The sequence below is a fragment of the Pagrus pagrus genome (genome assembly GCF_965226575.1).
Source record: "Pagrus pagrus genome assembly, chromosome: 22".
NCBI classification, from domain to species: Eukaryota; Metazoa; Chordata; class Actinopteri; order Spariformes; family Sparidae; genus Pagrus; species Pagrus pagrus.
The window spans coordinates 16,133,844-16,156,599 of NC_140204.1; the positions used below are offsets into that span (position 1 = coordinate 16,133,844).

The window sequence follows — 22,756 nt, forward strand, 5'->3', positions numbered from 1 at the left end:
AGAGATAATAAACAGTAGAGTTGGCAAAAAACTTGAGACAGTTAATCAGTGTTTTTAAAGTTGCAGAATACAGTAGACAGTTGAAAAAAACATCAATATGATAATATCAATGTAACTGTAAAACCAAGAGCGATACAGATTCTCTACCACATCAGCAGTTTGTCAATTTATAAACCCTGGTGTAGAGGTGCATGAACAAACAAATGTTTGACTCTGAATCCTAAAACTGCACTGAATCATCCACATCACGAACTTTAAAGCAACATTATGTAGATATTAGCATTTGTGTGATTTGGCGCCCCCCACAGTTTATGAGTGCTACACTACTGTTGTAAATATAAATCGCAGGTCAGTAACAGTGTCAGATAATAATACGTTTATTTGAAAACAGGGACAGTGCACATTGATAACATTACTGTAAATGCGCCAGAATTAGCCAAGAGGCTATTTTTCATCTGTAGTCCCTAGACAGATGTTAAAGTCACCCTAAAAACAGAACAGAACATGAAAAATAAGATTAAAATGACGAAGTTACTGGCCAAGGCAATCTGCAAAACATGCACAGCAGTTAACAACATGACAAAAACATATATAACATCAATCAGAAAACATCATTCAAGACATCCCCAAAACATGCAGCACAAAAACCCATGACGCAAGACACATCACACCACAGCATGCAAAGCAGAAGCACAAACACAAAATGCATGCATACACAATAAAAGCAAGACCACAATAAGACATGCATGCCGACACATGAAGGCAGACAGACAACAGCAAGATGGCTACAGGTTCAGCGCAGACGGACCGAGGACAGGAAGGTGTAATCAAGTGTAATGTAGGTGCTAACTACAAACAAAACTCATTACACCATAACAATGTCATGTGTTGAAAAATTGTATGTTGAAGTAAACATGTATGTAACGCTGTGATCCTACCCTCTCATTGAAGTTGAGAGGGCGGCTGTAGCTCAGGAGGTAGAGCGGGTTGTCACTGCATGTTGAAGTATCCAGGAGTAAGATACTGAACCCCAAATTGCTCCTGATGAGCAGTCGGCAACTTGCATGGCAGCCTCTGCCATCAGTGTATGAATGTGTGTGTGAATGGGTGAATGTGACAAGAGTTGTAAAGCGCTTTGATCGGTCAGTAGACGGAAAAGCGCTGTAGAAATGTAAGTCTATTTACCAAGTTCATAGTGTAGAAACAAGTGATAGTGGGGCGGAGTGGCTGTGAAAGAGACACCTCTCATTCTATTAGAAGTCGCTGTGTCATCAAAGTGATTTTGAAGCTGTTCTTTTAAGGTAAAAAAGTTATATAATGTTGCTTTAAGTACGAATGAATAGCTACAGATAAGTATAAACCTACCGCTGGTTTGTGGACTATTGTTTTAAAGCCTTGAGTTGCTATTTTAGTTGTTTTTAGCCAGAAGTGACCATATTTGGACACAAGGGCGGAGCTGGGGAGGATCATCACACTGTATGAATAAGACTTGAAACTAATGATTTGAGATCATAAAGTCATTAGGAGACTGTTTCAAGTGAAATGTAGGGTCATTTTCTCATAAGCTTACATACAATTGGACTTCTTTTTGAACCCAGTGAAGTCGCCCCACGCTCCCCATTAGAAAGAATGCAGGTTTAAGGCGTATCAGCGTTGGAAAGCTCCGTCCACGTTTTACATTCAGTGTTAGTACATCCAGCAGACACAGAGCAACATTAACAATTATTTGAAGATGCGTTTGTGTCACTTGATGAATTTAAGTCCAACACTCACTCTCCTCTTAGCTCTGTTTTTGGTCTTTTATGTCATGCAAAATTATCGCATTTGCATAGTTTTAAATTATAATTAATCAATTTATACCAAAACTAACAAGCCAAAAATACAGATTATGTTTTTTACCTTTTTTTTTTTTACTTAATCGTAAAGAACCACAAAGTCAGCCTTTATAAAAGGTTTATGAGTTGTAACTAATGGTTGTTATTTATGCTATACGGTATACTGTAGGTCAGCAATAAGCTATTAAAAATCCCTTTGGCGGGTCTTTATCCTCATAAATCTTAGTAATCATCCAGTAAATACATTCTTATGTATTTTTTTACTTTGTTGTGAGCCTTTAAGTACGATGTCATAAATGTTATTAAGCCATTAATAAAGGGGTTAAACCATAGTTCATCATGTCTGGAGCTGTAAATGTTTTGCAGGAGGATGTTAAGTGGTTTTTTCACAACCTGGCATCACATAAGTTCTTCTTGTAAAATCATTAATAAAGACAATAACAACTTTTAATCCCTTCATAATGGGTGCTTTGTTAAAAAATGGACACATTTGTCCATATTTGAACTTTACAGTTTCTTGTAGCTCGTTACTGAACGCTCTTCAGTGGTATACAAAGTCCTGTCTAAGAGGGTGGTTTGTCCAAAGGACTCATTGACGGTGCACTTTACAACATAAACAACACCCCATTCATTATGACTGGTAACTTGATAGCAACCAGAGGGATCTGGACCCTCCCGCCAGGCTTTCAGAGGGCTTATTGATCCATTAATTTCGTCGACTTTAGTGGTCTGCAGTGACAGAGTGCCTCTGTAAATTGAATGGGGGCTGAGGGATTACAATGACAGTATCTGATGAAAAGGTCCTGCATGAGTGGCGACGACATAAATAAAGCCAAAGGTCAGCCATCTTCCTCTCTCAGGAGCCGGTCTACTGTGTCAAGGAGTCTCTCATCCCATCCCTGAAGGCCCCCTAGTGGCAAATACGCCACTGCAGTGAGGAGCAGCCAAATGTCAGCATATGCTCTTCACACTTTGGAAATGTTGAACACACAGTGGGGAGGAAGCAGTGGGAGGACCAAAGCATTGCAGGGATCCTAAACTTGCATTTATGTTTGTATTTTCTATGCCCTTATTCAGGCTTGAATTAGGGCATTAAGGCTGTCTTTGTAAAAGTCTGTTACTGCTTTGATCAGTACTGATTGAACCAGGCTGTTATCCCCAATAAATAAATATCAGACCAGTGTGACACTTATCAGTGACAGATGCAGGCGACTGTTTGAAAAACTACGCCTCCAGGGATGTAAGAACATATTGAGCCCCATGTTTGCCGTCACGTCCTCCTGTGTCAGCAACAACAGGTCACTTCATTGTGGCCTTCGTGATGAAAAGCCCTGACCTTCGAGGGCACTGGTCTGACCAGCTTTGAGCTTCATGTCATCTGATCCTGGATCAGATTTCTACTGTTTTACACAGCTGTAAGACAAGTATTAGCTGGTAGTTAAGACTGGTAGTGCCATTCAGAGTGACAGAAGTCATAAAAAAAAAACCTTTTAACGGAGCAGAATATGGAGGAACTTCGATGTCTAAGATGAGAGTCTACCCGGCCTATCAAGCTGTCCCCATCTTTAAGATCAGTGAACATGCTCTGTTACAAAAAGACACACCGAAATCAATAGTACAAGTTGGAGGAAACAGATACTTGAGACTAATGGACACTGGGAATTGCGGCTGATGGGCGCAAAGGGCTGAAATTCATATTGATACGGACATCACAGGCCAGTGGGCTCCAAGGGGGTGAGAGGAGGTCACAGGTTGCTTTGACAGCCTACCCCCTCTTAATGGAAGCCTATCGACAGAATTGGGAAGAAGCTACCGCCACTGACATGTAACTGGGAGGCACAGAGTCTGTGTAGGTCTGCACAGGAATAAATGTGTCTGTATGGGCGCTTGTACATGTGCACATTTTGTGTGAATGCAGACGTATCAGTTTCTTAGTCATCCTGGGGGATTATCACTCTGATCATTAGCAGGTTATCAGTTGCTCAGGACCAGGACAGTGCACCCGATGACATATGAAAATGACAACCTTGCTTTTAATTTGTGCTCCAATTTTACATGATTTTAAATTTGTTTTCAAACGTGGAAATTCTAATTCACATGTGAAAATGTAAATTTATTCCCTGGAAATGATCATTCATATGTGGAAAAAGTAACTCTGTTGTGAAAATGTCCAAATTTTTTTCTCTTCTTGTGACATTTTCCATAAGTGGCTGCTTGTGTCTCACATTTAATGCAGTCAGCATGATCTGCAGGTTCCAGTACAGTTGATGTCCTAATGCACAGTAACTGCAGAGTCCCTCAAAGTGTAAACATACTTCACAAGTTTGAGCTGAACATTTGAGTTCAAAAATTTGTCAAATATTCACATTACAAAACTCATTTTGAGATCAGACCGGTGTGATCTCTCTAACCTGTTTAGACCCGTGCGACCCCTCGTCACAGGTTGCGTACGTCTATGAGCCGTGAGCATTTACACTAAAAAAAAGTTCTGCCTTCAAAACACAACCATAGACTTTCTGAAACACGAATGAAGTCTCATGATGCACGAGGCCTGGTTGCCTCAGCTCCAACACGCCAGGCCTTGTTGCTGAGGCCCTTCATTATCCATACTTTTAGGCCTTAATATAATTTAAATGAGTGAGTTGTATAAACGTTCACCACCTAGTGAAGTGATGTAACTTTATGACACTATCAGTGATTTTACTAAAACCTTTATTCAATAATACTAGTTACTTCATCTCAGATTGAACCCATACTTAAGGCGAAAAAAGGGAAATGTGCGCTGTGATGTGCATGTATACAAAGTGCTCACTCAATATGTGATTGTAGTGTTAAAGGGACAGTTAAAAGACGGCTGGTGCATTTCCTGTTGATTTACCCTCCTCTTCCGGGCAATTGGCAACAGGACGGTAAGCTGACCCATGTCTCTCACCACAAAATGTTTTAATCTACGCTGTAACCATTTTGCTTCCTTCTGAATTGGCGGCATGTGCTCCCAGCTCGGCTCTCCCCCGAGGGCTGAGCAGCTGCGCATCGTTCAGCTCATCCAGTGTGACAGCCCGAATTCACAAGTGCAACAGCCCAGTCATGGGAATTTATCATCGGTAAACACACATATCACTGAGCAATCAGCAGCTGAGTGGAATACAAGTCGAACTGCGGTTGATGCAGTGAAAAGGACAACTACTCCCCAAATAGGGATCATCGGATTGTGGGCTGATAGCCTGAGTGGCAGCCTGCCAGGTATATTGCACCTGCGGCTATTAAACAGGCTGTGTCATCAGTGCAGTTAAACCATTACAGATGGTTTCAGAGTACCAAGAGGACCATTAACTCACAGCTGCTGAGAAAAAACCTTTTCACTCGATAACACGATAGCAGCCGGCATACAGTGTTAATGTCAACAAATTGTTTATTGCAAAAACAAAAACAGCCAGAGATATTCCTATTACCATGTTCCTGGTAACCGCAAAGTCAATGTATGATACACGCTCGGGCGAAGATTGATTTCAACAGAATGGTTTGGATTTATTCAGCAGTTAGTGGAGCCAAAATAAACCCACAAAGCTGAGTTTGATGGCCTGAGAATCTCACCTCCAAACATCATAAAGTTTTAGTCTTAGTGCCCGATGACACCAATCTGACATTAAAGAAACAAAGCAAACTCTTGCGTTGTCTCACATCACCTGTGTCTTAACCCAAAAAAATTGCACTTGAACACACCACACATACTACAGCTACAACATCTTGGATCAAGCCGTTGCACTCGATGGACGAACCATGTTCCAGGCCAACAGAGCGCAGAGAGGTGGACTCATTGATGCTTGGTGCTCAAACGCAGTCGAAATGGATTTCCCAGATGCCGAACTTTTAATATTAAGATGCCGACCAGTTCATCATCACCCTTTTGTTGCCGTTGTTCACAGTCATCCAGATGCAAATTCTAAGATACATTACATGTTTTATGTATATTTGTATATGAATGTGTAAATGTTCTGTAATTTATGTAGCATGAAGGCATTTATGAACATCCATTTCATTATTCTGTGTTGTATGACTTAAATGATTCATGATCAAAGTGACTCGTAGCAACGTGTAGTTGCGGAAGAGCAAGAGGCGTCATAGAGACACACTGCTGCCTGCAGTGTCCCATCATAATACTATAATATTCATATGATCATTAGGGTAACATGTACATGTCAATACATACCCAGACTAAACCTCCTCTGTAACAAAACGTTCTAGGAGAGACATAGGTATGGTTTTATTAGATATTGATATAAAATACAGAGTTACAGTCAGATTGTTCTGTACAGCTGTCTCAACAAGTGACGTTCGTCAGCTTTTATCTCGACTGTGCGTGACACAAAAAGCCAGTGACGCTTCATCCTGTCGACTGATATTAACTCTACCTGTTCACCCACTCAAAGCCACTCAGCTGAACACCTCAGTCAAACAGGAATGTGTCCCTCTTTCTGACACTAATTGTGACATGTTGCTACCAGATGACTATGTTCAGAGTGAATCAACAGATTCCCAGTCCACTTGACCTGTAAAGCGGGTCTCTGAAGCAGCACTGGTCACATCAGAGCTAAGCAGCGTTGCAGCCTCAGTGCCAGAGCTCTGACCCGTTCACCAGCTCTTTGGCCCTCGCTGGGATCCCGAGTTAAACACAATTTGTAACAGTCCAGCTACTTCTGTTTGAACCACTCATCTGAAACAAATCCGGTGGCTCTCAGTTATATGCAGATACAGATGGTGCAACACAACTGACTGTGCTGTTAATTACTGCATGATGCATCTACAAAAAATCAGTAAGGATGAAAAACACACAAAATAATAAAGAACTACGTCAGCTGATGATGGTTTGGAGATCCTCTCCACAGCACACTTCAGCCGATCCAGCATGACAGCAGCCTGAGGTTGAACCCTCATCAACATCGTGATCCTACGCTCAAAAGACTCTCACACAACCTGTCATCCGCCATCCAAGCCACTATTAACACGGCTGTCGACATGACTCATCAGCTGAGATGAATGATGTGCTGAAAAGGTCACAGATGGCACCCACTTCAGACTGTCAACAAATGTCTAAGTCAATTCAGCTGCATGTCAGAAAAACACAGGATTTCATGTACATTCTGTTAAAGACTTTACTTTGAGCAGTAAAGAGAAGAAAATTCTGGGCTTCATGTCTGTAATTGCCATCAAAAGACTGATAACAGTGTTTTAATTTAAAAAAATCAATAAGATCAAAAACTACTCAGTTCAGTAAATGCAGTGTAAAGTACATAAAGTAACAAACGTCAAAGCAAGACAGATGAAGCATGTCATCTCCTGAAAAGATGAGAAATGTCAGCAAACAAACACCAGATTTGTGTGAAATGATGAGAAAACTACAACCTTTTCTTAAACTAAGCCATCAGCTGTTTAATCCTGATCAACCAGCTCATCGTGGTGGATGGAAACGTACATTAATTTACATTCTCTATTGTGGCTTTTCTTGAAATTCATTCAAAATGTGTGCCACATTTGGATGGAAACCTAGCTAGAGTCTCTACTGGCCATCAGAACGATTGTCTGTCATTCAGTCTTCAGTAGCAGCTAATGGATGGTGGTGGAAATATTTGTCAGAATGACCCTGATGATGTCACTATGATGATATTTTCTCACTCCCAACAAGCCTCATCCAGAATCTGGGTTCTTCTACTTTAACATCAGTGGGCTCCAGTCTACCCAGCCAAGAGGTGATTTCCTGGGTTATTTTGTCTGTAGTATATGGTGCTTTTAAAAACAGGTGAGTGGTGAAGTCACTTGATAGCAGCTGTTTGTTCTGAAATCAAACAACGCTTCATAAATATCTGTGCTTACTTACCTTCAGATCCCCTGGTGTCTGAAAGAGGCAACTCAGAGAGACGGATGCTTTCAGCCATGTATTATTCACCACCTTAATTCCACAACCCTACAAAACAGAAAACAGAAGAGTTTGTGTTTATTTTATTTATCTCTTAAATCCACAAATAGATAGCTGCAAAATGTTCCTCGTTAAAGATTTATGGCCAGGCATCAAATGGTGAAGCTTTGCCCTGGAAGGGTTAGGACCAATATCTGTGTTTCTTTTCATCAGAAGTCCCAGAAGATTGATACCACTCTCATGTCAGTATGTTATGGACAGAGCTGGAGCCAGGAGGCGATTAGCCTAGCTTAGCATAAAAACTTATGGCAGGGGGTAGCAGAACGACTACCTCAACACCCAAGTCAAAGACAATATATGGTCCCGGGGGAACTTATTGGGCCTCATTCCTCACTTTTTGCCATTTTTGTGTCCATTTCCTTTTTTAATTAACCCAGCTAGCTAAATAGCTATATATGCTAGCTATATGAGGACACCCCCCATTTTCCTACCAAGCTGTCATTGGTCAACCGTTTCTCCGACTCAAACCTGAGATGTGAACGGGGTCTAGAAACAGGCTGCAAAACAACTGGGTGACTTCCAAGAATCCTTTGTGAAGTCATGCTAGCAGTTTCCCCCCGCTTCTAGTCTATATGCTAAGCTAGGCTAATTGCCTCCAACTCCAGAGTAACTCACAGATGCATGAATCTCACTCTTGGAGAAGAAAAAGAAGAAAGAATTTGGCCTTTTTTCCCGATAATGTTGACTATGTCTTTATTCAGTCGTAATAGTGAATGATATTGAATAGACATGTTGTTTTATAGGAGCCAAAAACAACCATTTCTCACATCCTGTTCTGAATTTGTTTCTTTCCTCTCAGGACATTTATCACTCTAACATGGAGAACAAACCCCCAAAAAAGTAAATAAGAGATGAGCAGGTCAAAGCCTTATTTCAAACTCAATTGTGTTTAAACTCACTCTCGCTGAAATATTTCCAAACCCATCCCGTCCTGCAGACCGGAGCACTCTCCAAAAATGTTTCGAGATTTAGAGGGAAGCGGCTGAACAGATTGTTATGTCACCATTAGGGAGCTGTAATAAAGTCATATTTCTTTTGCATTTTGCATGACTGGAGGGCCTTCCACTCTCGCCTGTCTGCTCCTCTCACATCAGCCTCCCTTAAGTGGAGCAGTTCTGGGCTGCAGGTTTTGCCTCGCTGCTGCCAGAGAGTGTCTGTGCCAGATAGCGTTGCATGATTACACTCAACAGCGCACAATTTTGTAGACAGTGTTATAGCAGGAGAATAAAATAACTTAGGCCTCATTAAACGCCCACACATTTGGAAATTAGAAACCAGTTATTCATCTTTGGGGAAAAGAATAAGGATATCAAAATGAAGTCTTCTATAGCAGGTTATTTACAGGCTACAAGTAGACGGGCTGCTTAATAAACAAACTGTGTGGATAACAGCTAAACTAAGCTATGAAGGGTAAAAAGTGCTCACGAAAGAAATTGTGTTTGCGCTTGTGGATAATACATACGACACACCCTATAGGTCTCCTTTCATGATTGCTCCCCATAAGCATTGCTTGCATGTGTCATAATTTTTGAGCAAAACTGGAAATGATTCTGACGCTGATAAATTGTGACAATGGAGTGCATAAAATTCATTGTGTTTCCTCTGAGCTGTAAAACACTAAAGCTGTTCTGACACATTTTTTTTTTTTTATTCGCCAGCAGCCGATGCAAATTGAACAATAATGTTTTCTGCCGTACATGTGAATGTGCTGCGAAAGAGCACGCTGTCATGTTAATGCAGTTCATATTTTCAAGTGGTTTCCCCGAATATGTGGCCCAAAGTTTGCTCGGCTGCTCATGAATATTTGACCGGTTGATAAATTAATCAAAAATCCTCATTGTCGGCTAGCAAATTATAAGGCAGCAAGTGTGGTTATATGGAAAATGCCTTCTCTGTCTGCTGCTCGAGGCTGACAATAATTATCATTAACTTACAACAAGTTGGTGAAATATAGTAGGAAAAATAAATAGCTACACTGAAAGAAATGAGCTGTGCCTTCTTTCTTATTGCTGCTTAGTTCAAACAGAATAAATGTGGGCAATGTAAGTTTCTGCAAGGAATTGTTGCAACTTTATATTTATTTAGGTTTAGTTTCCAATTTTGTCTGGTGACAACGCTGTGTTTATCCTCTGATTAGGTTTAGGCACAAAAACCACTTGGTTGGGGTTTGGTTAAGATTACGTTTTTGGCTCAAATACGCATATTGTGGCCACAAACATGGCTGGAGATGTCCCGACTTCCCTGCATAAGCTGGACATTGTCCTTAGGCCTTCTTTTATAACATCATGCAGTGTCACGCTTTAAAATGTTAAAACGCAGTCTCGAACTGCAGTCACTGGCTTGTCAGCCTGGCTTTTTAACTGAAAGTAAAAACCAGGGGCTGGAAATCCCTGAAGCATAAAAATGTTGCATTCAAAAGCAGCCTTCAGTATTATGTTGCCACTATCTGAAATCACCTCTACAAAGAAACAGTTTGCTTACAGGCTTGATGCTGAAAAGGCCACAAGACCCCTGTGATTTTATCTATCGACTGTCATCACCAACCGACCCGGACTGGAACAGACCCAGTCCAACTTAAACCACTCGTCATGCCCAAATCATATTTATAATCGTATCAACAGTCATTACAGACACATAGGCTCAAGTAATATTTCAGTCTTAAATGTAAATTCATGAAAACAAAAGAAAGAACAAGCAGCTTTAAGGGCAAAAGTGACATCTTATTTCAGCAACATGTAAACAAAGACTGTGGTTTTTAGTACCTAGCATCAACAATCTTCATCTCTTTGTAACAAACTCCTTACTGACTATAGTTGGTGATGAAAATGAATAGCGTTTGGCGTCTCAGGCCTGTATTTCCCCACTCTGTGATCTCAAACGAACTTGTTGAAGGATTACATTACCAGCCTTTCTCAAGTGGGCATAGCTGCTGCTGCTTGGCTCTTCTTGCGCCTCTCTGGGTTTGATTTGAACCGAAAAAGAGCCACAGGACACAACTTCTAAGGCATTAGCATTCTCAGCAGTCACCCCGAAAAATTTCAGATCACGCTAGTTCGAAGTGACAGGGTGCTTAAACTACAGTACATGGGGGTGAGAAACAACCGCCTCATGCTAACTACAAACACATTATGCAAGGAACAATGGTGGGCTCATGGCCTTTCATCTGCAGCAGTCTGTTTCTTACAGTATTTCCCAACACTATAGTGTTACATCTCCTGGGCATGGACATGCTAATGCCTTTTGAGCACTCGTAAAGTTTAAGATGTGGTTTTACGCAATTGAAAAGTCAAACAATTGGCCTTTAATTTGCAGTCCGAGTGTTTTGTCTCACTCACGCTAACTCAGGCAAAAAACACACAAGTGAACCTCCAGTGTTCAGCTCAACCTGACTTATTGTATCTTTTGTTGGCTATATATCGTGCATGCTCCTCCGCAAGTCTCCTCCGCAACCAGCAACAAGCTTTATTTGTAAAGCTCACTTGGCTTGTGAACAGTAACAGCCTGCAGAAACGACCAGGATCAAACCAAAAATCAAAGCTGACTTATTTTAACTTACGTCCATAAGTTAAAGAGCAACTCCATCAATTTTACACATTAAAGTGTGTTTACAGGTCTTGGGGAGTACGACTGCATATTTAAATTTACGACATACACACACTAATGGTGGTGGCTGCCATGCAAGGTGCCGACCAGCACATCAGGAGCAGTTTGGGGATATAATAATAAAAATATATATATTTAGATATTGAAATGAAGAAAACACAGTAACAATTATGCATTTTGAATTTTGAGCAAGTACGTGAAGTCACAAGCAGACATGTTGTTACATTTTTCTTCCACGTTTTGGAGACTCAGCTAACCTCGAGGTTGGTTGAGTGGATTGTTTCTGCGCTTTTGTATGATGTGAACAATTTTCCTGGAAGGACAAGAAAGTAAAGAAGAAAACACCATTTCAATTTCAATTTTGAGAAATTTTATTTTGAGGCTGCCTACTGAAGCCTTTCAAAAGACTTTGCATCTTCTCACGACTGCTGATGGACAGAACAACAAAAATTTTTTTTCCACAAATCTGTTTGGACTTTCTGCCATTCTGTGTGAACCCATACCCACATAAGCTCGACTGGGACGCCTGGTATCATATTTCTTCCCTCGTAGCCACACTCTCCACAAAGTCTCATGTTAATCCATTCATAAGATTTTCAAACATCCTGTTTACAGTCAGAGCGGGTTGAAAACGGAGCCCCTGACTGACTCCAAATGGTGAGAGTAATTTGGTGTAATTGCACCGTGGGTGAAACCTTTGAAGACCCAGTTTGTGTTGTGACTGAAACAATGATGATTAGAGCCTACTCACTTGTCAATTGCAATTAGGAGAGCGACCATGTTTTAAAAAGCAGATCTTTCTATCACGAAAAACTCAATAACTCGAATAAATATTAGTTTTACAAATATTTACACACAAACAGCATTGTGTTTACCTAATAACACAATGATATTGGGTTTATCCGCACATTTCAAATGGCCATAATTATCTAAATGACTGAACAAAAATGGGACAAAAGTATATATTTACATTTTAGCTGCAGGGAAAAACTGTTTCAGTGACAAACTGCATCCAACATGAGCTAACTTGAGGCTTGAAAGGCTACTGCTCACACCACATGATATAGATTACCTTTAGAGAAATGTGGGCGCCTATTAACACCGCTGTTTGATCTCAGTGGCACAAATTGATCCAAGGTGAAGATTGTTGCGTAATTATGATTGATGATGACAAGAAGGGGAAATGATTTGTGCCTTTACATTCTCAGTGAGAAAGTTGTTCCTTAGTTAAAACGCCACAGTCGGAGGAAGATGTAATGAAATGTGAAGATTCAGCGGATCAGTAGTTAAAACTACATGATTAGCAGATCTGCAATGCATTACACACTGTAGATGTGCATCATTGTTGTGCAGTATATTTATTGAAAAGGTTGATTTTGTTGTTATTATTTGGTTAAAAGCTTTTGTTTTTACATTTTGTGCACCTTACAGTTGGACTGACACTGGACTTTTTAGGGCCAGTACAGGTATTGACATGATAGAGTTAAAAAATCCAGTAACAGAATACCAGAGTCTGGTTTTCTTTATCATGAAAAAACACTTTTGATAAAAGATCCTTGAAAATAGTTAATTACTGACATTAGCAAACAGTAGCAGTCTGACAAAAAGTGTTCAGGTTACTGGACTGGGAGTTCTGAGTGTTTCAATTGTCTAATTTAAAGAATTGTACTAAGATACAACTCAGGTCGCAGCTCTGCGATGCTTTAAGCTAAATGCTGACATGCTAACTATACCAATGCTAACATGCTGAAGTTTAGCAGGTGTAACTTTTAGCGTGTTAGCAGGCTAACATGTGCTAATAATCCCCAATTACAAAGATCTTTGAATTGTCATTAATATTGAGGGTATTTGGTAAAGGGGTAAACCAGCGTCACCAACTTGTTTGTGGGCTACCATTTTAAGCTTTGAGTTTGGCATTATGGCCGTCACCATCTTGGTTTTTTGGAGCCAGTGATAGCGACTTGTCAATCACAAGGTTCACGCCCTAAAGCTTAGTCTGCTTTCTGCTAATTAAACTAATCAGGAAACTGTTTACTCATTTTCTCATAAGCTTAAATACAATCAGACTTATTTTTGAAACCAGCCCCCTGCTGGCCATTAGAAAGGACACTTCTGCACAGACTTTACTTTTCAGCCCCGGAGACTCCGTCTATTTTTTATATAGTCAATAATCTGGTCTTAAACTAAAGTATGAGGTATTTCATGAAAAACACAAAACTTCAACACAATGACGACACTGGAGGAAAAGCCAAGTGAAAAGTTCACTAAAGTCAGTAAGCTCCAATAAGCTCCTGGGGACCATGAAGCTCTGTACAGCATTTCATGGTAATCAATGCCAGCGTTGTTGAAATATTTCATTTTAAAACAAATTAGTGTGGGTGTTAAATTCCCTTAAACATATCGCAGCCATTTCTGAACTGTTCTGTCGTGTTACTTATGTGCAAATACCAACATTCTGTGATATGCTAATATTAACATCAGCCAATTTATGGGTCAGGCTCCGGCACACAGAGGACAATTTAAGCTACATGAAGGAGGTGGATACACTTTGTTTGTGCAGGACAGTGACAATATGGAGAACATTACATCCCACACATATCTGAAACACATTAATACAGAAACATTTAGCTTTATGGCCAAGGCCCAAGGCCAAACATTAGCGTGGACAAGAGCACATTTCATAAAGGACCCTGCCTCTTAACAGATGCATTAAACTAAACACACAGCTCTTTTTCCGAGAATAAGGAAGAAATTCACTCTTAATCCAGTCTATTTATGTCAAATCTGTTTTTCCAGCTACCTGACTGCCTCAGGAGGAATATAATGTCAGCAGCCCAAATCTGTGACATACTTAAAGAATGAAAAAACATGTTTCAGACAAATAAAAATCCACGATTGCTTTTTCATACTTCCCCACAGAGACCCACGCCTGCAACATTTTCCTCCGACAGCCTCAATTGAGCAGGAAGGATTTTATGATGGCGGGGCATCTGTGACTCGGTGTCTAGAATAACTCTCTAAATAAAGAATAAAAGCAATCTGCTCTCGTTTCACTCCGTGCACCTTTTTCCTTCCCTGTTGCCAGGGGGATGACCAAATGCATTTCATATGCAAGCGCCGCGCTTCACTGCCTCCCGAGCACGGAACAGAATCGTGTTCCACTTTAAAGATGTTAATTTTACATTTTTAATGACTGGCTGATGGCTTAAGTAAGTGAGTACCACTTACAAGGAAAGATGTGGAATTCCTCCTCCACACACGTCTAATTCCTCGTCCTGGATAAAATCGTCTTTCCTGGTGAGAGAAGGACGGAGAAAAGTGATGCAGAACTCACCGGAAGTATATAGTTATATTCAAAAGGATGTTTTTATACAATCAAGTCGCCAGTATAAAATGTTGGCAATGTTTGCATGTTTAATATCATATCAGCATTTCTACAATATGCATCATAATACGAGTCAGCAGCCTAACAAGAGACCACTGCTCAAGAAAACTAAGCAACCACTGTTCCACTTCTTCCCATTTCTGCCGGCAAAACCGGGTATTTTTAGTGGCCGTCGAAACAAAACAGGAGAATTTAAGTCAAACATGACCGCTGTCCAAGATGACTTAGGGGCCACCGTTGTCTTCCTGTATCAACCGACAATAATTTTTGCAACCTTCGGGGACATTTTGCTGCCATCTTTGTGGTGACAAAACCCTGGAAGAGACCACTGTTCGAGAAAACTTTGGCTTTCTATATCAACCAACAAAGCCGGGTAATGTTAGTGGCTGTCATAGAGATTTTGCTGCCATATTTGTAGCAAGAAAAACAGATACTTAAAAAACCAAAACATGATCCTCTCCTAACCCTTAGTCATTGGTTTTATGGCTAACTAGACCTTAAAGTTAAACCTTAAGGCAATGTAAAGCTAAATATATATATTGCTTTGTTTTACACTGACTATTCAAACATGTATAATGTGTTGGAAGCAAAACAATACTCTAGTTTTATTGGCGTACACTCTGCACGTCATGTGTTAACTGGCCACAGTGGAATCCAGTCTGGGAGATTCCTCAATTTCATGGCTGATTAGCCTGATGCCAGGATTATCTCTTGTTATTTTAAGGCAGATAATATGAGATTATGACTTAATGGGATATGTGAAATCAACTGGAAGACACTGTGGAGCCAAGCTCTCTCAAAGAAATATCTGCAAAATGCAGTTCATGCTCGTCAACATATGAACTGGTGAGGTGAAATAGTTCACCAAAATGTTGCATCCAAAGGGAGGATTTGATTCATAAATCATCAACGCACCCAAATATTACAGCTTTCGAGCTTGAGGTCATCGACAATTTCTGTAAACACCTTCATACAAATTCTGCACATCCTGCTTCCCAGAGGTGAGGTAGCTTCCCATGTGTGGAGCAGAGGTTTCAACGTGTCGAGGATGTGAGCTAAGCGGTTTATAGCACACATTCTGCTCTCTCTCTCTCTCTTTTTTTTTTTAAAAGGTAATTAGCTTGTGCTCAATGCTGTCATATCCATAAGTGCAGCTGCTTTTGAAAAAACAGGGCAAGAAAACAAGAGGCCAGGCCTCCCCAGGGTCAGTGCCCACCACAGCCTGGATTATGGCACCAAAGGAATCCTGGGAAGCGTGTATTGATTTGGCCTGACACTTGCTGCCACATTTAGCTTAGCCGCTGCTGACTCGCAAAGGCTTCAAGCAGTTATCTGCCATATTCTCTACTATCTTTAAAGAGCACTGAGAAATTACCTCATGCCATAGAAGATTTATCATCACATAATTAGCTCGGTGCACCTAACGGCAGATCTCTTTTGACTACTAATACAAGCTTAAAGTTCATGTGCAGAGGACTATGCTTAATTAACTTGTTAGCATGAGCACGCCGTGACGAAACACTGGCCTTTATAAACTACATTTGTTTTACAGATTGTCTGGCTGCCGTGCTGCACTGTGATCTCTGATATCTGCTGGATGTTACAGGCAACACTGACACATTAGCACAGAAGAATAAACCATTATCCCCAAATTCATTTCAAGATTGCTGGATTTGATATTTTGGCAGACAAAGTAGCACTTGAAGCACTTTAGAATATCAGCCAAAGCTGATTTACATGCATGGCCCTCGCCATTTTTGAGTTTTCACCCTCATCGTTGAATGCACTAAAGTCACTTTGAATAAAAGCACAGCTAAATAACTGGAAAAAATATATATTTTCAGTGATCATTTCACTGATTTGTTCAGTATCAACATTGTGACATTGTGTTAATAACATTTCCTCATAATTGTAATATTAACGTAATCCAGGCAGCGCTACATTCCCTTCAGAACATGCTTAACTTTGCATATTACTTCTGCACACATTTTAATACACAATCCAATACAAAACAAATACATTAATTGCAAAAATTACTGGGGCAGCAACCAGGAAGTATTAAGTCTTTGGAGAAATATAGATGTTTAATTGACAGTGGACATCTCACATTTACTGACATCGGGCAGTTCACATACTTCTACAGAATTGTACTAACAGAACTAATTGTAAAATAGTTAATAAGAAAAACTCAACAAAAGGTGCACTTACAAGCTTCCATGCAATCACATGGTCTTCCTCAGAATTAACATCCTGGAATTGGACGGCAGCTGAACGAAACTCCTGCTGAAAAAGACCATGAGAAAGCTCAGTGAAAGAGGAACTTTTGTTCTTTATCCATTGCACAAACCCCAAACTGTGTCCGCCAACATAAATACTAGGATTTTATGCTAGCACTTAGTGCTAGGCTTCACCTTATTCCAATTTAAGGATGCTTGCCTCTGAGCATCTCGAACATGAAGCAAAGAACTGGATTCAGTAACACTTTATAAAAAAAACATCATTAAAAAAGGTGCAATATGTAAGAATTGGCCACCTGTCAAATTCATACTCAAACATATGTTACCAGAGTAATCGCTAACTGCTGCCAACTGTAGCTGCCAATGGGTAGTTAGCTCAGTTAGCCGTGCCGCTAGTGGTCCAGAGAGGGAGCAGGGACTTTACACAGCTAAGCACAAGAGCTTTGGACCATGATGGGACAGAGCTAGCTGGTTAGCATGCTACCTTCAGCAGATATCTCTGTAATAATACACAGACATCATAACATCAAAACGGTTATTTCTCCACATTCTGTCGAAAGTGTTAAATTCTTACATATTGCATTGTTAATAAATGGTACATTTATAATTAAATAACTTTGGTTCATAGTTATTTCAATGTTAATCAACAATAAAATGCTTTATACAAGATCATAACTAATCTTCCCATGTATTAATGATGGCCATTAAAAGGTGTTACCCTGGATCAGATTACTAACATCCAGTTATCCTCCCAGAGCAATTTAGTACCACGGAACAGCTCAAGTGTTTGTTGCACGAGCAGCCCTAAGTTTTACATCGTAATGTTCAGTGAAATTCTGTCCAGTGTCATGAGCAAATTTGACTCCTCACATGCCCAGTGTTCACATTTCTACTCAGCTGTAAACATCTCATCACCCAGTGTTGTTGCTCTGCGTGATTCTGGGTAACTACTCTGTGCAAAGAGCAACTCTTGGCAAATCTTCGACTGGAATCATCCAACACGTTACCCTTTGGAGCACCCATTGGCTTTAAGTGGCCAAATGCCATCTTATTTTATTTATGTTGCTGCACTTCTGCACCCTTCAGCCCGGCTCTCTCTTCCAGCAATACTTCTCAGCCCTTTTCCTTGTCCGCCAGATCTGATTCCTCTTTTTTTCCTCATCCGAATGTTTTCCATTTAATTTAATTCTCCGAGTAACAGTTGTAACATCATACTGCATCTTCTCCTTCTGCATCTCTGTCAGCTACAAACGCAGTAGTGGGACCGCGCCGGATGAAATGGGCAAAGACAGCTTCACAATCGCCAGGGGTGTTATTCTAAGATCAGGCTGGAATCAGAAGTTTTGTCGGTTTCAGTTAACCAGGGCGCTGCTAAATGGCTTAAGCCAAGCATCAGTGCACCCAGCGAAGGCTCTGAGATATTGCTGCATGACAGCTAAAGTAGCTGGGTGCATCACGGACATGTACCCAGCCTAAAGAGCCCTCGGGCTTTCTCTTCTCCATGACTGACTTTTAAGTGTTTTATCCCTGGGACACGGCGATAATGTGCATTAAGATCAAGAACACTTATTTCAATTGTGCTTTATGTTTTATTCTGGCCTTAAATTCGGCTGTGTCTAGACTGCGCGCTGCTGAGAATAGCTCAGGAGGATCCCCTGAATGCGAGAAGAGAGCTGACTTTAAGTATGCTTACATCATTGCAGAGAAGGATTTTGGATTTGCACAAGAAAAGCAAAACGATTTCCTTCAATACCGATGAATGGCATGAATATATATTATAAAGAGGGACCAAAACCAACTGGAATGGCACCGAGTAGGACATTGGACCAAAAAGATCATTTTGCACCCTGAATGTTTAACCATTTATCTCTCCAGAGGGACATGTGTTACTTCTTTCAAGTTTATACAAGTAAAAGCAAGTTTCAGTATTTTAAGATTTTATGTTCTATATCTCGTTAAGCTCTTAAAACATCCACATTTGTGAAAACGACAGAACAAACAACCAGTCAAAATAGGTCAGTCTTTATGGTTATACTACAGTATTTATTTCTCCAGGGGGACACGTGTTAGCTTTGTTTTTACGGTGCGACAAGCCCAACAAGTTCATACAAGGCAGTCAGCTCAGTCAGTCACAGTCAATTGAGTGTTTCATTTCAGGTGACATCAGTGAGCAGCTGAGTACAATTAATTGAATTGTCACTGAAACTCCAAAGTGACACAGCCACACTGATGATGACTTGAACCAACAGAGCTGTTCTGTTTATAAAAAAGAAAGTGTACAGCAAACAATATATAAACCGAACAAATATATACAAACAAATATTTAAGATACATATAATATGAAAAATCAGACGTCAATTTACTGCCCACCACAAATGCCTCTGCAGGTAAAATGATTTCACAAATGTGCCGTCCTCATACAAGCCCTCACACTCTCCTGCACTCAGACACTGACGACTAACAGGTGAGGTCAATTAAAATCCAGGTGAATAAGAAGAGGAAATCCATTAAAACAATGCAACAATAAGAAAAACATGCACACAAGAACATCTAATGTCATCTCAAAGTCCGAGTTCAAGGCCCCAAACCCAGAAGAAACAGAATATGAAAGCAGTGTAATGCAACACCTGATAATGTGCCAAAGTATTCAAACTCTCTGACACAATCAATTTAACTCCACGCAGGAAAGTCCATTTTTTTTAATATTCATACACTGGAAAAGCTCCAGGTACTGTCAGTACCCAAACACACACCCACCCTCAAATCTGATCAATCCCACAGCCTGGGAATCTTCTCACCATGTTGTTTCAGATCTCATGTTGTTTGATGCTCCACCCACAGAAAACACTGATGAAAACATTCAGTAACACTGTGTCTTGTTTTACAGCGAACCAAAGTTATCTATACCAAACAGCTCCACAAAAAAAGTGACACACTGCAGACCCATGTGCTCGCTTGCAGGCTAAAAATCAAACATACTTGACTACTGGTATATACTGGAACATGATCAAGCCGTTTAAATTAGAAAGTAACCACACAGTCATGAAACATATGCAGGCAGTCCCAAAGTAAGACCAGTGCATGACCCCAAGAAATGAGTTGTTTAACTTCCTGGAGAGCTGCTACTTCCTGGATAGTATAGTGCCCAGCAAGGTGTAACCGGGCAAGCCACCAAATCAAAATGTTACAAACAACACGTCTCTCACCTGCCTGTTAAATCAAACATCTCATTACAGTTCAATGTCTTAAAATCCACTGGAAAGACACAAATATGCCCATTTTACACAAAAGCATTTGTCTTATTATGACAAAAATATGGTTAAATTTACAATATGTTAAGGTGTCACACTTACATGTATCAGCCTACAACCCAGACAGAGAAGAAATAGAAATATATAAAAAACTCACACACACACAAAGAATAAGCAAAAATACAATTTTGTTTGGTATTGTCTAAAACTCTGCTATTTCTGTGGCATTAGCACTCACATTTGGATTTGTATATATTGCAGTTGTTCCCACATCTTTCTAAATTCAGACATGAAAATGTCTTACCGTCAAACAAATCATCAAGTTTATGTTCACCTGCATTATTCATGTTCTGTCCCGAACCACTCGCTCTAATGTTTCAGGGCCTGTCAGAGTGCATCTCTGTTGTGTGAACTCGCTCCGTTTCTATTCACTCCAGGAGAATTAGATAAGACAAGATGGTGAATTCTGACCTGGCAATAAATCATTGTATGGGCTCAGACTATCCACAACTAATAAATCATCTTCTCTACTTTGACTACAGTACTGTGAGCTAAAGACAGGGAAGGAAGAAATGTTTAGTGCTGTGCGTACAGAACGACACACGTGATCTGATGCAACCAACTATTTGAGTAAACGTGTGCTCATATGTTGTATTTGAATAAAACAAGTAACTTTGCAAAGGACACATGGTCTGTGATAAATAAGAGCAGATAGTCCTTAAAGATGTAAGTAAGGCCCCTCCACGGGCCCTTTATTGAATGATTTGAGGTATACAATCTGAGCATCTGGTTGACAAGAGCTGGAGAGGCTAAAAGTGAAGTGAATTTAGGGTAATTACTTATTTTCTAACCTCTATATTTCCATACTATACATGTAATTGTGTTTAGTTAACTGTGAATGTTAATTACTTTTTATTCATGCTAGCAACATGGCAATGTCAGTGGTTTAGTCGGCCCATCACTGTAATAGTTGTTTTTGTAGTATAAAATATTTGTGGCTAACGTTAGCATTCAACCACTTCCTAGCTAACATCACTGTTTATGTTGGCTAGGAGTTGGTTGAATGCTAACTTAGGTGTTGTCTAAAGTGTTTTACCTTAAAATGCGGCTTGGTGTCCCTCCACATTTTCACTATCCATTGTCTTGTCATTTGCGAATCAACCAGGAAGCAGTGAAACAATAGGCTAACTGTACGACGGCTTAAGCTTGAGCTTCCCACCCTGAGCATGATGTCAGAGGAAAATGGCCGCCATGTGAATATGGTTTATTCCCACCAGCCTCAGCTGTAATTTTGTGTTTAGTGTTCATTAGCAGGTTAGCATGCTAACAGGCAAACCAAGAAAGAAAGCCTGGTAAATAAGACCTGCTAAATATCAGCATGTTAACATTGTCCATGTCAGCGTGCTGACTTAGCATTTGGCTTCAATCACTGCTTTTTTGAAAGTGTAATAGGCGTTTGACTCCTTTCCCAGTAGTCAACGTCACAAACACGCTAGAAGGAAACAGTAGAAAGCAATGACAATGTTACGTTGGAGACTTCCTTGTATTTTTTTCTTCAGTATAGCTCCACTTAAAGATGTAGTATTTATGCACCAGCGGCTGAAACTTGTCATAGCATTGTGCTGGGAAAGGGGCAAAAATTAGCATGTCCCCCTCAGGTGTCACGTTTCCATCACTGGCGATCAGAGCTGGAGCCAAAAACTACCATTAAATGCAGATCCTTTGACACGTGAATGAATGTTGAATGAACACTTTCCCACCAAAGACAAAAGCCAGATGTTTGTGCGGTTTTTGACAAAGTTAACTGTTGAAAAAAATACTAACTTTGTAAAAAAAAATCAAAGGCTGTGCTGCTCTGCTGGGCTAAGTCCTACGACTTGACAAGGACTTAACAAGCAGAAGGCATCTCCATATAGATCTCCCCTATAATCCCTCATAACAAGAGAGTATCAGAGCGTTGCAGGAGTAAATGAAAACAAATGAACACAATCAAACTGAGGAGGAACGTGTCAACAAACATGATTCTTCATCCGAGCCTGCAGGTCAGATTAAAGCCTGTGTGGCCTTGTTGTAAACTGACCTCTGACCGTCACGCTGAAGGAAAAACCCCAAATATACCAACAGAAAGACGCAACAAAGAAACTCTCAACGTACCTCCCAAGTTCATAAACTCTAGTAGTCAATCAACCTGGTTGCAGCCTCTTATTTCAAAAGGAAGTGACTTTTAAACAAACGAGCAGCTGTAATTTCTATTGTTACATTCTGTTGTGGCCCGGGATCCCAGCACTATTAAAGTGGAATCACCTTAACCCAGTTGGACCTGCTTTTGTCATAGCTGAGGGGTTTTCTACAGGAACGATTGGTGGGGTTTTGTATACACTCACGCTCGACTGGTCGCATTATCTCTGCTTCACGTGTTCCCCCCCGAGTTTGTTCAGGGTCTGTAACAAAGAAAGTAGCTTATTATCACC

General features: G+C 40.3%; 1 protein-coding gene across 5 annotated transcripts; it reads right to left on the minus strand.

Annotated features, from left to right (window-relative positions):
- Positions 1 to 427: 427 nt before the first annotated feature.
- LOC311251135 (uncharacterized protein) lies at positions 428 to 21,495 on the minus strand. 5 transcript variants are annotated; one of them, XM_084343456.1, is made up of 5 exons: positions 21,382 to 21,495; positions 17,006 to 17,077; positions 14,641 to 14,706; positions 7,711 to 7,797; positions 428 to 486 (listed from the first exon to the last, which is right to left on the minus strand). In XM_084343456.1, exons 1-5 carry the CDS (start codon positions 21,433 to 21,435, stop codon positions 445 to 447), a joined length of 321 nt encoding a protein of 106 aa, XP_084199582.1. In that variant the 5' UTR covers positions 21,436 to 21,495; the 3' UTR covers positions 428 to 444. The 5 variants fall into 5 exon arrangements, 2 of the variants coding, with proteins under 2 accessions (XP_084199582.1, XP_084199581.1); XM_084343455.1 differs by having other exon boundaries at positions 17,006 to 17,080; XR_014621355.1 differs by lacking the exons at positions 428 to 486; positions 21,382 to 21,495 and adding exons at positions 7,265 to 7,567; positions 19,833 to 20,018.
- Positions 21,496 to 22,756: the final 1,261 nt, after the last annotated feature.

Bases quoted from the DNA above. Each gene is read 5' to 3' on its own strand.
- LOC311251135 (XM_084343455.1), bottom strand. From the start codon at position 21,435: ATGACAAGACAATGGATAGTGAAAATGTGGAGGGACACCAAGCCGCAT. The intron at 17,081-21,381 runs GTAAAACACTTT...GGTCTTTTTCAG, and splicing joins ACACCAAGCCGCATTTTAAG to CAGGAGTTTCGTTCAGCTGC. The intron at 14,707-17,005 runs GTAAGTGCACCT...TTCTCTCACCAG, and splicing joins ATGTGATTGCATGGAAGCTT to GAAAGACGATTTTATCCAGG.